The 14,659-nt window shown below is 37.2% G+C and overlaps 1 protein-coding gene across 5 annotated transcripts in view; it reads right to left on the reverse strand.

Annotated features, from left to right (window-relative positions):
- The window catches only part of FBXW7 (F-box and WD repeat domain containing 7), a 143,261-nt gene that overhangs the window by 112,138 nt on the left and 16,464 nt on the right, over positions 1-14,659 (reverse strand). Inside the window, exon 1 of one of the 5 annotated variants that reach the window (XR_006414824.1) lies at positions 5,557-6,359. The exons of 2 other annotated variants lie outside the window; for them this stretch is intronic. Coding sequence is in view for 2 of the 3 variants with exons in the window: in XM_044430934.1 (XP_044286869.1) it covers positions 5,557-5,712 (156 nt within the window). In the remaining variant the exon portion in view is untranslated. Of the gene's footprint in view, positions 1-5,556; positions 6,361-14,659 lie in introns of those variants that run through there. 2 more of the 5 variants (XM_044430934.1, XM_044430939.1) reach the window with 2 other exon arrangements.

The raw sequence follows: 14,659 nt of genomic DNA on the forward strand, positions 1-14,659 counted from the left end.
ACAAGACAACCAGTGATGTTCATAACCATTAAACAGGTCTAGAAAACATACGAAACAAAATAGAAGCAGTAAAAGACAATTTATATCAGGAACAAGGGACCAGCTTAAGTCAGAGGGCAATGCATGAACTGCGGAACTATTATTGATATGTGGCAATGTTTTATATATACGTATATCTTATGCAGTACATGTTTCGTACATTCTGTGTTACAGCATAAAGATGGTAGATGTCAGTCCACAGCTAATTAATACTATGGCACTGCTTTGATGCTGTTAGCACTCATTCAGCATATTAAGACTAGAATCCCATGTACAAAACTAGAATGACCATTTTTAGTAAGTTTTGGAGATTATAGTCAGTTGACATATCAAGAAATGATATCAAGGCAAAGTGTCTATTAGCTTTAGTTATCTTCTTTAAATTAAAATGAGAATTCCTTCTTCAGACTGCTCTGAAGCCTCTCTAAAGAAAGAGAATATACTTAACCTTTTGTCTCATGAAGCATTTTGCTTTTCAAGTTAAAAAAACACACACACACATTGGCAAATTCCCTTTCAGCAGAAGCACCTTCCATCTCCCTGGGCTGAACATTATTGATTGCCCAAAGTTCTGAAAAATAAATTACTTTTTTCTGTATTAGAACTACAAGCACATTTGTTTTGCACCCTGCACTACTTTACATTGAGAATGTAAGAACTATTCACTCTTTAAGAAATTCTGGGCATGCTTTCTATCAGACTAGGCAACTTTGTTGTGCGCCTATAACCAGGAATGATTTGAATGGGCCAGTCACACCCAGCATGGATGCACTGAAAAACTACCTGTTTTCCACAGATTGAAGACCAGAGAAGATACAATTCGTGCAGGGACTCACCAAACAAATTCCTCTGAAGGTGAGTTTGGGATCATAACATACTAGCAGTATAACTGTATATAGCATATAACTTAGAACTGGGTTATTGGCACTGTTATGTACTCCTTATAACTAATGGTTAATATTTGCCTATATTCTACCAATATTTCTGAATTGTGTTTTAATGCTTTACTTTGGTCTGGTCTCATGTAATAAAGATGATGATGATATTATTATTAATAATAATAATATTAGTTGCTGCTGCTGCTGTTTTTATTAACATCACTGCTACAGAATGTGGAAATTACGGCTACCTTAAACATTCTCAAAACAATGAGCTGTTTTCTCTAAGTGATGAGATGCAGAAAACTTGAGTAATTTAAATAAATCTTACATTCACTTCTAGAACTTTCCACCTTTAAGGCAGACCAACAGAATTTTCAGTTTTCCAATATGAGTAGCAGGCTAATAAAATGAAAATACTCTAAACTTATAACCCATCCCATTTCAAAGGCTCAGGCTATCTAGTTAACCAAAAAAAAAAAAAGGTATCCTGAGTTTGTCAAACTTCTCATAAGTTGGTTGGATTTCTGTAACGCACTCTATGTGGAGCTGCCCTTGAAAACGGTCTGCATGCTTCAGCTGGTACAGAATAGAGTGGCCAGGCTGCTGACAGGGACCAGTCATTATTCTTATATAATGCCGGTCCTCTACCAGCTCCATTGGCTTCCAGTTGAAGTCCAGGCCCAATTCAAGGTGCTGGTTTTGACCTATAAAGCCCTAAACAGCTTGGGACCAGGATACCTGAAGGAACATCTCCTTCCTTATATGCCCTCATGCCCCTTAAGATCTGTGGAAGAGGCTCTGCTCTGGGAACCCTCCCTGAAGGAGGTAAAATGGACATCTATCCAGAATAGGGTCTTCTCTGCGGTAGCACTCAGATTGTGGAAAGCACTCCCCAGAGAGGTTTGCCTGGTGCCAAGCTTATATTCTTTTCTGAGCCAGGTCAAATCCTTTCTATTTAAGTATTATTTTAAAAATTAGTATTTTAATAGTTTTTAATCAGTCACTCTTGATTTAATTTATTTTATAGGCTGTATATTGTTTTGTATTTGTATTAACTGTTTATTTGTTTTTTAGTTTGATGTTTATAAGCCATCCTGAGATGCTGAGCATAGAGGATGGCATATAAAAGTTCTAAATAATAAATAAATACTACTTTGGAAAAGAGCCTATTTAGTAGGTTGAATCCAGACTGATTTAGTTGTACTGAAGTGCCATTAATGTCACTGAAAATTAAGTGAAACTAAACTAAATCTACATAGACTCCTATTCCAAGGAATCCATTCATTTATTTTATTATATTTATATCCCACCTTTTTTTCCTTCCAAGGAACTCAAGATGAGTTATTTATTTCTCCCCCTCCTCTCAATCTTATCTCACAACAACAAACCTGTGAGGTAAGAGTCTGTGACTGGCCCAAAGTCACACAGTTCCATGGCTGAGTAGCAGAGAATCTGAAGTAATACAAAAAGCTAGGAGAAAAGATACGCAAGGCACCCAAATCAGTAGTCAGAAAAGAACTCGGAAAAATGGTGGGAGACCCACCTGTATATATGAGCGGGTGGGGAGGAACTCCTGACAAAATGGACTTAGCTAGGAGGATTTGCCAACAGCAGGCCTTACGCTGGCACAAAGCCCATATGTATGTGCACAAAGACCTAAGTAGAACTAAGATGGAACTGCCCAGAAACCACTGTTTACATGAAATATCTGTCAACTACATAAATTTTTTTATGTAAACTGTCTTGAGATTTTATAATAATCAGATGGTATATAAGAAATTTAAAATAAATAAATGCCAAAGAACAAATATCAACATTTTGCCTAGGCCTGAATTAATAACTAGCCACTCAAACCTAGTAATCTTAGACAAATTTTAGTTGCATATCCTGGCACACTACCTAGGATGCACTGTCTGGATTTGCAAATGCCTAATAAAACTGTTTACACAGACCAGACATCCAATCGTTAGATGAGGATCTGGAAAAGTGATTTGGAATTTTTGCTTCACACTGAACTCACTTAAACCAAAATTCATCTCTGGTCCTATAAACACAAAGCTTAAAACAAATGCCTCAGAACATGCATTTATGAAAATAACCATATAGGCTGAAAATGAAGGGCCAATTTATTTTTGAAAGTTTTTTAGATCTCTGTATTACTGCAATAAAGAAAGTGAAATATTAGCTAAGCACTTCTAATAGCTTTCATTTATTAAATATAATACTCATTTCAATATTGTCAAAAACCCATATATCAAAACTTTTAAAAATGTACATTTTTAATTTACAGTAGTCATATAAAGTCAGATGAACTGCTCAAGTGGGTCAAAGTTTGGCAATTTGTGATCTTTCCGATGTTTTCAACTACAACTCCCATTATCCCATATCATTAGCTATACAAACTAAGGATTATAGGAACTGTAAATCAACACATCTGGAGGACCACTAGTTGTCTAAACCCAGTGCATGGAATTTTAGTCTGTCAATTCCGCCAGTAAAAAAATAAGGTAACATTTGATCTGCATAAATGTTAGAACTACGCAGATTCAATAACATATGATAAGCTAGTTCATGTAGGTTATACCATGTAATTCTGCTTCCAAAATTAGAGATTTCCAAAGTTTTCTAACAAGAATAAAAATCTATGTTACCACTACTGCAATATTTCTCATTGCATCTTAAGTTTAAACTCTAAGAACTTAGGTCCAATATATTTTTATGGATGCATAATGTCTGTGGAATTTAACCTGAAATACATGTACATTCATTGCAGCATATTACATGATTTAAACCCCAGTCCAAAAGGCTCCAAAGGAGAGGTTTCTTCCAAAGGAGGGAGTACTGCTTGACATGTCAACTCCAAAGTATTAGCATTTTCATGCATAACTGCTCCCCAACTGGAAAAACTGCTGAAATAATAAATATGCACAAATACCTCTGGGTGAACATGCAGCTCGCTACATGTTTCAAGAGACTTTCAAACATGCGCTTAGTTTCCACATTTATAACTACTAAAAGTAATTAAGCAATACAAAAGTAATTAAACAATAAACAAGTGCTAGTCTGATCATGCAGAGAACTTAGTGCTTTAACAAAATATATGACAAGGTGATTTCCGAAAAATTACTGTTCATTGGAGCATATGGATATAAAACAGCAATCCATTAAATGCAATCTTTGTGCTAAAAAAAGCCGAGGCTTAGTTGCAGTGAAAGCTAGTGACATCTTCAAAACATTTTCCCTGTTCTTCATATGACAGGTTATACACTGGATCCTAAACATCACTGAACTAGCTCAGTTCATTCAGGGATATGTGTATCGCTATTTCTCAAACAGAGGGTCACCATGCACCATGGCAAAACTCTTCTGAGCTAAGAAGAGTTTATGATATGGCAAAGAATCAGCTGTTCAAAGGAAAGCAGCAAGACATTCCACTGGCCCTACCCAAGTCTGTGGGTGTGCCCACAGTAGCTAATTAGATCCAAGCCTTTATCTACAAGGGCAGCAGAATGAGCCTGGGCATTCACTGCATCTGCGCCTCTCTGAAGCATGTTGATTGCCTCCAGATATACCAAATATATGTATAGAAAGCTTTGTTTTATTCCATAGGAACTTATAAAAAGGGAATAGAAAAAAGTTCCAGAAGCAAAACAAATAAGTTTGTTTCTTGGGTTTATCATTAACTTCTTTAAATTTATTTACTTATAAAATTTATTATATTTATATCCCACCTATTTTCCTTTCAAGGCACTCAAGGTGGCTTACATATACTCCTCCTCTTCTCAATCTTCTCCTCACAACAAGAAGCCTGTGAGATAGGTAGGGCTGAGAATCTGTTACTGACCCGAAGTCACACAGTGAGCTCCATGGCTAAGCAGAGACTAGAACCTAGATCAGCTGAGTCCCAGTCCCATGCTCTTCATCACATTTCAGTTTACTTCACAACTGTATACTAAATTGTCACAGGTCACAAAGTTTGACAAAAGGTTAATCCAAGCAGTAGTATAGATCCTATTGTGATCAACTGAATTATAAGTTTAGAATGTTTGCTTTATATTGAAACAAACTTTGATCCTAGGTGCTATAAAGTATAGATCATCAGAAACAGCAGTGCTTGTTTCTTCTCTGAAGTTTATGTATGCACATTAAAAGGGAGAATTACTTAATCTAAAAGAAACCTCATCACATTTAATTCATTTAAATGCTATATACACACTTCTAAGTTCAGAGAATACCACCTGAATTTTAGTAGAAAAATTAACATGATTGTTATATAGGAATATGACTCCTGAAGCAGGAAGAAGTTAAGTGGTTCTAATTCAAATAAGTAACTGCATTTCTGAACATCCAGCACTTTCAGAGCAACTCCAGGCTGCAGTCACAAACATCCATTAAAGTGTTCCGCAATTCAGAGCAAGCAAGTGGTTGTCAGTGGAGCCAGTAAATCACCTGATCCTATTACAAAATCAATTACTGCAGCACATTTCTATTGCTACACAACCTGATGATGGCAAAATGATATTAGATAGCCACTGCAAGGTCAAGAAACCTAAAACACACTTTAAAATGTGTCTTATTTTTAGCTCTGGATTGTATTTATCTTAAAGAAATGTTTTAAACAAATTTGCATAGTTACCTTCTTCGGCTGATTGGGGCATTCGATGGATAGTGTCTGCAACTGGTCTGATGTATGGCTGCAAGATAGGAGATCGGAGCAGCAGGTCGAACGGCCCAGCCTCTTCATTAAAGAAGAAATAATGCTGCAGCCACAGCCACACATTGACTTGCTCATCAGATGAGTTTATTCTTTAAGAAATCAGTACTGGTAGTGGCCCACACACAATAAAAACTGGCCGACTGCCTCATTCTGCAGCTCCCTGGCAAAAATTAACACTGATAAAAATAAAACAATGGTATTTCTCCAAAGCTAATGCTAGCCACTGCCTTTTTCACCAAACAAAGCTTGCAGTTTTAACATGCCTCTTTCCAGCTATACTGTCACACAACAAGCTGTTTTGATTATCTCCACTATGTTGTAAGAGAGCCACCAACTTAAAGTAACAGACATTACATACTGCCTACAGTTTGATCTTCTGTAGCACTTCAGGTTTCTTCGGATATCCTCCATCCAACCTGTTCCCACTTTGAAAGAACAGTCTGCCAACAGCCAACAGAAAATAGCCACGCCCCTCCATGTTCCCAGGCACACTATTCAAGAGCAGCTCAATATCTGAAAAAGTACTGCTACTGCATTGCTGAAAGTAACAACACAAAACAGATTCCTGTCTGGAATCTGACTTGCCAGAGGAACTAACCCTTTTAAGACTCCAATGTACAGCGGAGCTGCCCACTTAGACTGACATCTTTTTCTTACTGCTAAAAATTTGCAATTTTGCCAGAGTTACCTAAAAGCAATGAGTGGCAAGCTGTCTTATAAATACAAAGCTTTGAGGAAAGGAAAAGACTACTACAACTTAGAAAAAGCAGCAATAATTAACAAAGAGAGAGAAATTTCAGGTAAAGGAGACAGATCAATGAAAAATATACAAGGTAGAGTGGTTCTGTGCGGAAACATGAAATTAACTCCTACAGAAAGCTAGCTTAAAAATAAAAGTTTGCAAACTGTTACATACAAGTGGGCTAAAGAAAAGAAGGGTGATAAAAAGGAACAACTTAAAATTACCTAACTGATCTTTGTCTACCAAAGATACTATAGATTCTGATAAATAAAAGGAGGTTTCACTTGTTTAATTAATTTTCAATGTAAATAACACCACAAAAAACTTGCATGTGCTTCCAAAGCAGTATTAAGTGAAACCACTGTACATCAGAAGATGACATGCTGTCTTTCAGCTATTAAAAGGAGTGCATTTATCTGTCCTATTGCAGCATGCACTACAGCATTTGAAAAGAGAGAAAGCGTGCTCACATTAACACAGATGCTCAGCCTGATTACAGGATAATCTGCCTTGAAATAATTGTCATCTGTATGGACAAGGCTATCTGTAGTTGTCTACAGAATCCCTCTTATCAGAGAGTTAAGAAAATGCAAGAGGCATCACAGCAGCTTAAGCACACATATTTAAGCAAAACTTCTTGATTTCACTCTGCATCAAAAGCTATATTTGCTCTGTCTCCTCCCTCTCCTCCAGCCCTGGTTTACAGCTATTCTGAGCCAGCACTGCCTCTTCCTTCAACCTTGCTCTGCCCTTTTGATATTCACATTTCTATTAAATCATTTTCCAGTAATATTTAAATTCAAGCAACCAATGCAAATCAAATAAAAAGCCTTTTGTAGGGAAAGACTCTGCATGCAAACAAGCAAATAATGCAGTAACCTTTTACTCGCCTGCTGGAGGTACTGTCTGCTGCATAGAATTTTAAATCCTCATCTGCAGATGCAATTGAGCTGGTATTGCCAAGGACTTTGCTCTTTCTGTGCTGATTCTACACAGCTATTCATCAGGGGAGAAAAACATTACAGGGAAAATGTAAAATAATATCAGGTGGAACCATTCAAATGGTCTGAAATGAGCCAACTTCTAAAAATCAGCTGCCGTCTTGCCTAGTCCATTTCTGAGCACATAAAGGAAGTGTTATTGCTGATGTAGGCTTGCCACTGATATGCAGGATAGGAATTCACAGGAAGCTAATAAAAAAATTAATATACAGACTTAAAGTGCACTGATCATCTTTATCATGATAAGTTCCCAATATTTTTCTTAGCATCAAAAATTATCTTAAGACAATCTCATCAAGCCAATTAAGACTTTATATGCTTCACTATCCTCCTTCAGAAAATATCCAGATCTAGAATCCTAACAAATACTATTACAGCCATATCATACTGCCAAGCAAGTACACAGTAATCTTCTTCCAGATTTCTGAATGGAAAAAGAAATATCAGTTGTTATTCACAGTGGGTAAAGTCCAACACAAGTCCTCCTTTAGATAGACCAAGTGAAGAGTTTAAATTGATCAGGATTAACTTAAGTAGCATGAATTTGAATGGGTCTACTCAAAATAAGATTTGTGTTGAATTCCACTGAATAGCCACTAATGTCCCATAAGACTAGTTTTTATTAAAGATGAACAAAAATGGAAGATGCTTGAAGCCACAGCTTCCTGTAGAGTGCACGAGTTGAACAAACAGTTTAGGATTTAGACAGAGGGCTAGAGAAGCTCTATTTTTTTTTAGAACTCAGGGATGCTGGAACGCTGACATTGCTTTGGGGGTTGATACTGCTCTGAGATTAGCACAGTCTTGCTTGTGTGCCTACTTAAGCAACCTGTGTATTTGCTGACTTCCTCCTAAAGAAAAATGACCTAGGACTTCCCAATACCCAAAGAAGTGAGGAGAGCAGAACAATTTGCTCTCATTTTATTATATCAAATTGCCTATTTGATCTAACAAAGAAGTTGTTTTTGATCACTAGCATAGGTATATACTTTTAATTACATTTGATAGAAAATATATAGATAATTGAATGAAATTAGCATTGTCCTTAGCAGAATGAAACACTAGCAGGAAAGGTTGTTATTCATTATTTATATGCCTCCCCCCTCACCTCATGTCAGTTTCGTTAATGTACTATTGATTCTCAGGAAGCATAAAGATGGAGCCAGTGACAGACCACGTATACAGCAATCATCTAGTAAAGAAAACAAAGTGACTATTTCGGAAGATATTATCAGTGAAGGATTTCATTGTACCGGAACACTGCAATGACATGTATACATTTTAATTTTGTAGTAGACTGAGGAAAGCTCTTACTGTGCACAAAGTTGTAAACATCATTCAGATATTCATAAAGTCATTTAGACATAGTAAATGCACATTCAAACTACTTTCTGCATCCAAAACAACTACAATATTCTGTATAAAAAGAAATCAACTTTCACAGGTATTTATGCAGCAGCAGCAACACACACAAGTAAAGAATATGAAGCTATAATTGTAGGGGGCTGTCATTTGCCCTTTACTCACTTCATGTCTTTAGGCCATAATCTTGCTTACCCATAAGTGAGACCCATTGAATATGATACAGGCAGTCCCCAGGTTCTGTTCTTGAGAAAACAAAAACCTGTATTTAAGTCAAATTTGCATGTAAGTCAGATCACATATAGTCAGCCCTCCACATTCATGGGGGTTAGAGGTGCAGGACCCATGTGAAAAGTGGAAAAGGCATGAATATCTCTAGGGGCACACCTCTCCAAACTCACCAGCACCTCCTTTTTTGGAGCAAGGATATGCCAGAGAGATTTCCTTCTGCATGGGCGAAACAACAGGAAGGCATGCTTTGGAGGCCTCACTCTCTCCCCCATTTGTTTCTTTTCTATGGTGGTAACAATATTCTGCAGTAATTTCAAAAAAAATAATAGGTTTTATGACAGTTTGCTCATAAGCACGGGCAGTTCTTAACTAATATGGTCATAACTTGCCAACTGCCTGTACTAATTTCTGAGAAAATATGCACAGAAACATGCATGTACTGGCTGAAATCCTGTACCTATTTAGGTAAAACATCTCTTGGAACTTAATTCTCAATAGACATATGATATACTGTTAGTTTCTATAATATTATGAATGGTGGAAGTATTATTAAGAACTATTGTCAAAAAATACACAGCTAAATTAAGCATTTAAGGTGTAGAAATAGAGTCTGTTCTTTAAACATATACTTTTACCTTTGAAGGCAAAAAACCCCGTTGTCTTCCTTTCTATAGTAGTCTATAGCCTAAATCAGCCAGCATGTTGAATAATATCTTACATAATCAAGAACAGTTTATTACAATGGGCTAAAATTCATATATGCATTAACAAACAGAAGATAGACAAGTCCATGTTTGTATAAATCTAAATAATTATCATTCCTATAAACATCCCTAATAAAAATATGGAATAATGTATCTTTACCAATTAGTTTGAAATTGGGTAACTTTATTTTGTAAAAAGAAAATGACAATTATGTACAGTACAGTACAGTTCAGCTACTTTTAAAAATCCTAATCAAACTAAACTGCCAATAAAATCTGCTGCTTACAAATCACTTATCACTAATGCACACATTATGTACAAGCAATCATCTAGGGTTGGGACACACCCTGTTCGAATCCATCCCTCCAAGCATTCCTGTGCTCAGCCTCATCTTCCAAAGTGAGCACAGCCAAAAAGAAATCTGTGAATGCTCATGGACCCCCAGCTGTATAACCAGCCACCTTTTTCTGTATCAGCGGCAGCTGGCCATACGGCAGTTGCAGCTGGCACAGAAGACAGACACTACTTGCAAAGCCATTGCGAGGGACTTGCCAGGAAAGCAGTGCTGCTTTCCTGGCAAGCCCCTTGTGATTAGCCTTCTTTAATGTCAGTTGCGAACACTGGCTGTTCCTGGCGTGCAAGAGAAGCACTGCTTGCACACTGCGCAGGGATCAATTCCTGGCGAGCACCTTGCAAAAGCTGGACTCTGGGCTGCTGCAAAGCAAACTGGGGAGCTGAGTCCAGGGGATCGAAGAGATTGTGGGGATGGATTCCTCACACATTCCTACAATCATCCTAATACAATATATTACTATTACTATTATTTCCTTTAGTGTGCACATTGCATAGCAAAATTGCTAAGTGTGAATTTTGAAAAAGAACTACATTTCAGTTTGCATGATGACTTGAGGAAGGGGAGAATTACATAAGCCTCCTTGAATTCCTTAAAAGGAAAAAAGGCAGGGAATAAATAAAAATAGAAAAATTTTCCACCCTATTTTAAGTACAGTCAACTTTGAGTGTAGATTGAGTAGAGATGAGTAAGAGATGGCAAGTTCAATTTATTAATGCTTCCAAGCAATGAAACAGTCCTCCAAGTGTAATAACCCTAATTTTAGGCAACACATGTTTGAGTAAGAAACAATAGCTACAAGAAAGTAACAATCTGTGTTTCGTTCAGGTAACCATATCTTCCCTCTCTTCTTCAAACATTGATCAATTACTGTCATGTGTCCCTGCAACAATAAGGACAGCCTGCTTTAGGTCCAAACATCCTTGTATTCTGGAAACTGCATAAGATGCCATTGTCCTACTATTTTAAAAAGTCACAGTTTTATGGTCACCTCACTTTTTTCATATATTATTTAGTACAAGAATATTTTTATAATCTCTATAAAAATGTATTCTTGCACTAAATAGAGGGGTGTACATCTTTACAGATCAAGGAACCTTGCAAGATGTTTGGACAGGTTCGGATCCACCATTTCTATGCAGGATCCTTATCCTTACTGGCATATAAAAGCTAGCAAGGAAGGAACAACTGACAGTGCCAGGAAGAACAATGAGGCCTCTTGTGCAAGGGAGTGGTCCCATAATGTCCAAATCAGCAAGTAGTAGGCCTACTCCTGAAAAAAAAGTCCTCTCTGAACTTGAAAAATCTCAACAACTTTAGGCTGGTGGGAAACGTTCCTTTCCTGGGCAAAGTCACAGAGCAAGGCACTGGCTGACCAGCTGCTGGAACTCTTAGGTGAGAACAATTATTTGGATCCATTTCAGTTGAGGTGCAGGCCAGGTTTTGGCACAAGAACAGCTTTGGTTACCCTGTTAACCTAATTGGTTACCTATTCCATTAGAGAGGTGGAGTGTTACCCTGTAAGCATTTCTGGATCCTTTGCCATCTTTCAATAGCTTCAACCATATGGCGGGGCGGGGGACTGCTATAAACCACCCAAGAGAACTTCAGCTACTGAGTAATAAAGAAATGAAGTAAAAAAATAAAGGAGATAAATTCACTACTAATTGTGTTCATTTTTAACAATTTTCAGTGAATTTTCAATTAAGTAACTTTGGGGCAGAATGGTTTCCTCAACTATTCTTAGGCTGTAATCCTTTGCAGATGTAATCTCCACTGAATGCAGTGCAACTTGCTTCATTCTCCACGTTCATCAAGCATTACGAAAGATTGGAATAGTGATGTCACTGCAGAACTGCCCTGGATACTCCCAATTTTAGTGCACGTGTGTGTCTGTGTGTTGTTAAACTGGAACGTTCAGCTTTCAATTGTGTATGGGCAGATAGCCAGAGAAGGAAAAAAGGAAGAAAAAAATTCAGATGACTTGTACTTGCTTTCTGAGAACACACACACACACACACCCCTATTCCAATTAACACAAGTTACCCTTTTCAGCATGAAAGGTTTTAAGAAAATTAATCATATTTCTGACACTGAGTATCATAATTTGGGATTCTCCCCCCCCCCACCAGTGTCTTTTAAGGTTTAGAAAAGGGATGTACAGATTTTGTTAAATCTGTTCCAATTGTCTTTCATGGATTTTCATGTGTCTTTTGTTCCTTCATTCAATAATGGATGGACTCCCATACATACTTGAGTGTACAAGTGGTTTTTATAAAAGCATGTTTGCATGAATCCATACTTGTGTAAATGTACATTAGTGCTACTGTGTACTTGTGCTAATATGCTAATCCTCCCTAAGGTAAAAACAAGTCCACAAGCAGCAGAATCTGCACAATTGATTCTACAGTCTGAACTCACAGAAACCAACTCATTTTATTCCATTGTAGATTTCTCTGGCATCCCTAGTTATTCAGTTTTCTTCATCTTATAAATACTAATATTTTCCTTTGTATAAATTATCTCTCATGAAAAAGGATTAATCAAATGTGGTTTACAACTGTAGTACAGATTTGTAACACATCAAGTTACATGCATTTTTCTTTTTACCTGAAAGCTTAGTTTATCAGTATCAGTTTAAATATAGTTACTAAAATGCAGAGAATGTGATCGAAGGAAGTGTAAACAAACATTTTAAACTGAAGGTGTTATTACCAATGTAATATAGGTTACAAACATTAAATTTTCAAGATGGCAGAACAATTTCATTAATACAATATAACCTAATCACAGAGATCTGTAAGTTTGCATCATTTCCAGAGCTATTTGTGGGTAACTTGGAAGCAGCATTTCAATACCTTTTACCAAGAGATTAACGTTTTCCTTTTGGCTACTTTTCAATCTGCTTTTGCCCCTATGAAATTTCCTCTCTTCATTCTGATGTGCGATGGCAGTAGCCCACCTTCACAGACAGTGTCAAGCAGCAACACAAGGTTTCCATTTGTTTAGTGATAAGGAAAAAGTGAAGAAAAGTAAACATGGCAACAGCCTTGCATCAGGTATATCACCCTAGCTTTGGACATGATGCAAACTCATATGAAATTACTCCCCACCTGCTAATGGGTTCTGCCATTAACAGAGCTGAGATAAGTTGCTATTAACCTAGAGATAACCCAATCTTGAACCACATATATTCAGAAGCATCTTCTAGTTGCTGCAGTCTTAAATTGATTACAGTGCATCAGTAAATATTAAGAAAGAGCAGCTTTAAATGGAAACCCCACAAACTGAATGATCCCACAGAAAGAAAAGGGAGATATCATTTTTGCAGATTCCTCTTCCACCCTACAGCACCTGTACCCTCCCCCGCCCACCAAAAAATTCCTTGCTTTCAGAGAACTGGGATATCTTCCAGAACAAAGTGTGAGGAGTTGAGAAGTGAAAGGCCCAAAGAAGGAATTAACAAAAACTGTTGTCCCACCCCTTCCCCCAGCAGGATCTGGTTTCCTTCCATTCACAAAGGAGTGTCTCTAGATTCAACTCATGGTATTTGTTCCAGCACTCATTGACATTTACAATTACTGTATAGCTGACAGATTACATTCTCTTTGCATATGGACACAGTTGGCTAGGAATCTTAATAAAACCAAAAAGAAAAAAAAGTTACAAAGGTATGTGCTAAGCCATAGATAAGTCCCCACTTTTTCAAATTCACTAAAGACTTTATAACAAAAATACCCTTTTAACCAAAGAAAACCCCCAGTTCATGAAATTTGTATATGCTGATTTGACATTACAATCTAACTGTGGAAGAACATGAACAACAACCCTCCTTTAAGTAAAGGGTGCGGCAGAGAGCAGGACAAACTCCTCTCCTGGTTTAATTCAGTGGTTTATTTCAGAACAAGAGACTGACTGAACATTCAGCCTTAAAAGAAGCTGAGGAAGTATGACTTGGGCAGGAAGAAGATGCATCATTGTCCTTCTATCTTCACTCGCTTCAGAAGCAAAGCGCAGTTGAGACCTGACCCAGAAACAATCAACACAACATCAAAGAGCAACTCCCTACCCATGGTGTAGAACTACTAAGTCTCTGTGCTAGTAATAGTGGCTGGCATTAAGTAGCTTGAGATGTATGTATCTGCACAGCCATTCTTACCATTACAGTTCAAGGAGAACTGTTTTCATGAACGTATCTGCATCTGTATTTTTTATGAAGAACAGCAGGATCTCTGCCATGGACATGTCATTCTTCTGTCATACCGAACTTCCCCAGTTTGCTACATTCCTCATCCAAACAGATGCAACTTATATATACCCATTTATGATTGCACTAACCTCTGTACCAGGATGGAGCACAAATCTGTAAACCCTAACCACTTTTTTTAAAAAAGTCAACCAACTCTAACATTTTAGTTTAAATATGCAGCATCTTTTCCCAAGCACAAAGAGATGATAAATGAGATGGTACATGTTAATGAAAAAGCCCACCTGCAAGTCTCTTCTGATCCACTGTATTGTTCTGGTGGAAATACAATAATTCAGCCAGTATTTATTTTTTAAACTTTAAAAAGTTCCAAAGATGTTTCATTTTAATGTCACACTCTGAGTATAATTTATTCAGTTAAT

Source organism: Varanus komodoensis, unplaced genomic scaffold, assembly GCF_004798865.1.
Source record: "Varanus komodoensis strain SLA01 unplaced genomic scaffold, ASM479886v1 scaffold21, whole genome shotgun sequence".
Classification (NCBI taxonomy): Eukaryota; Metazoa; Chordata; class Lepidosauria; order Squamata; family Varanidae; genus Varanus; species Varanus komodoensis.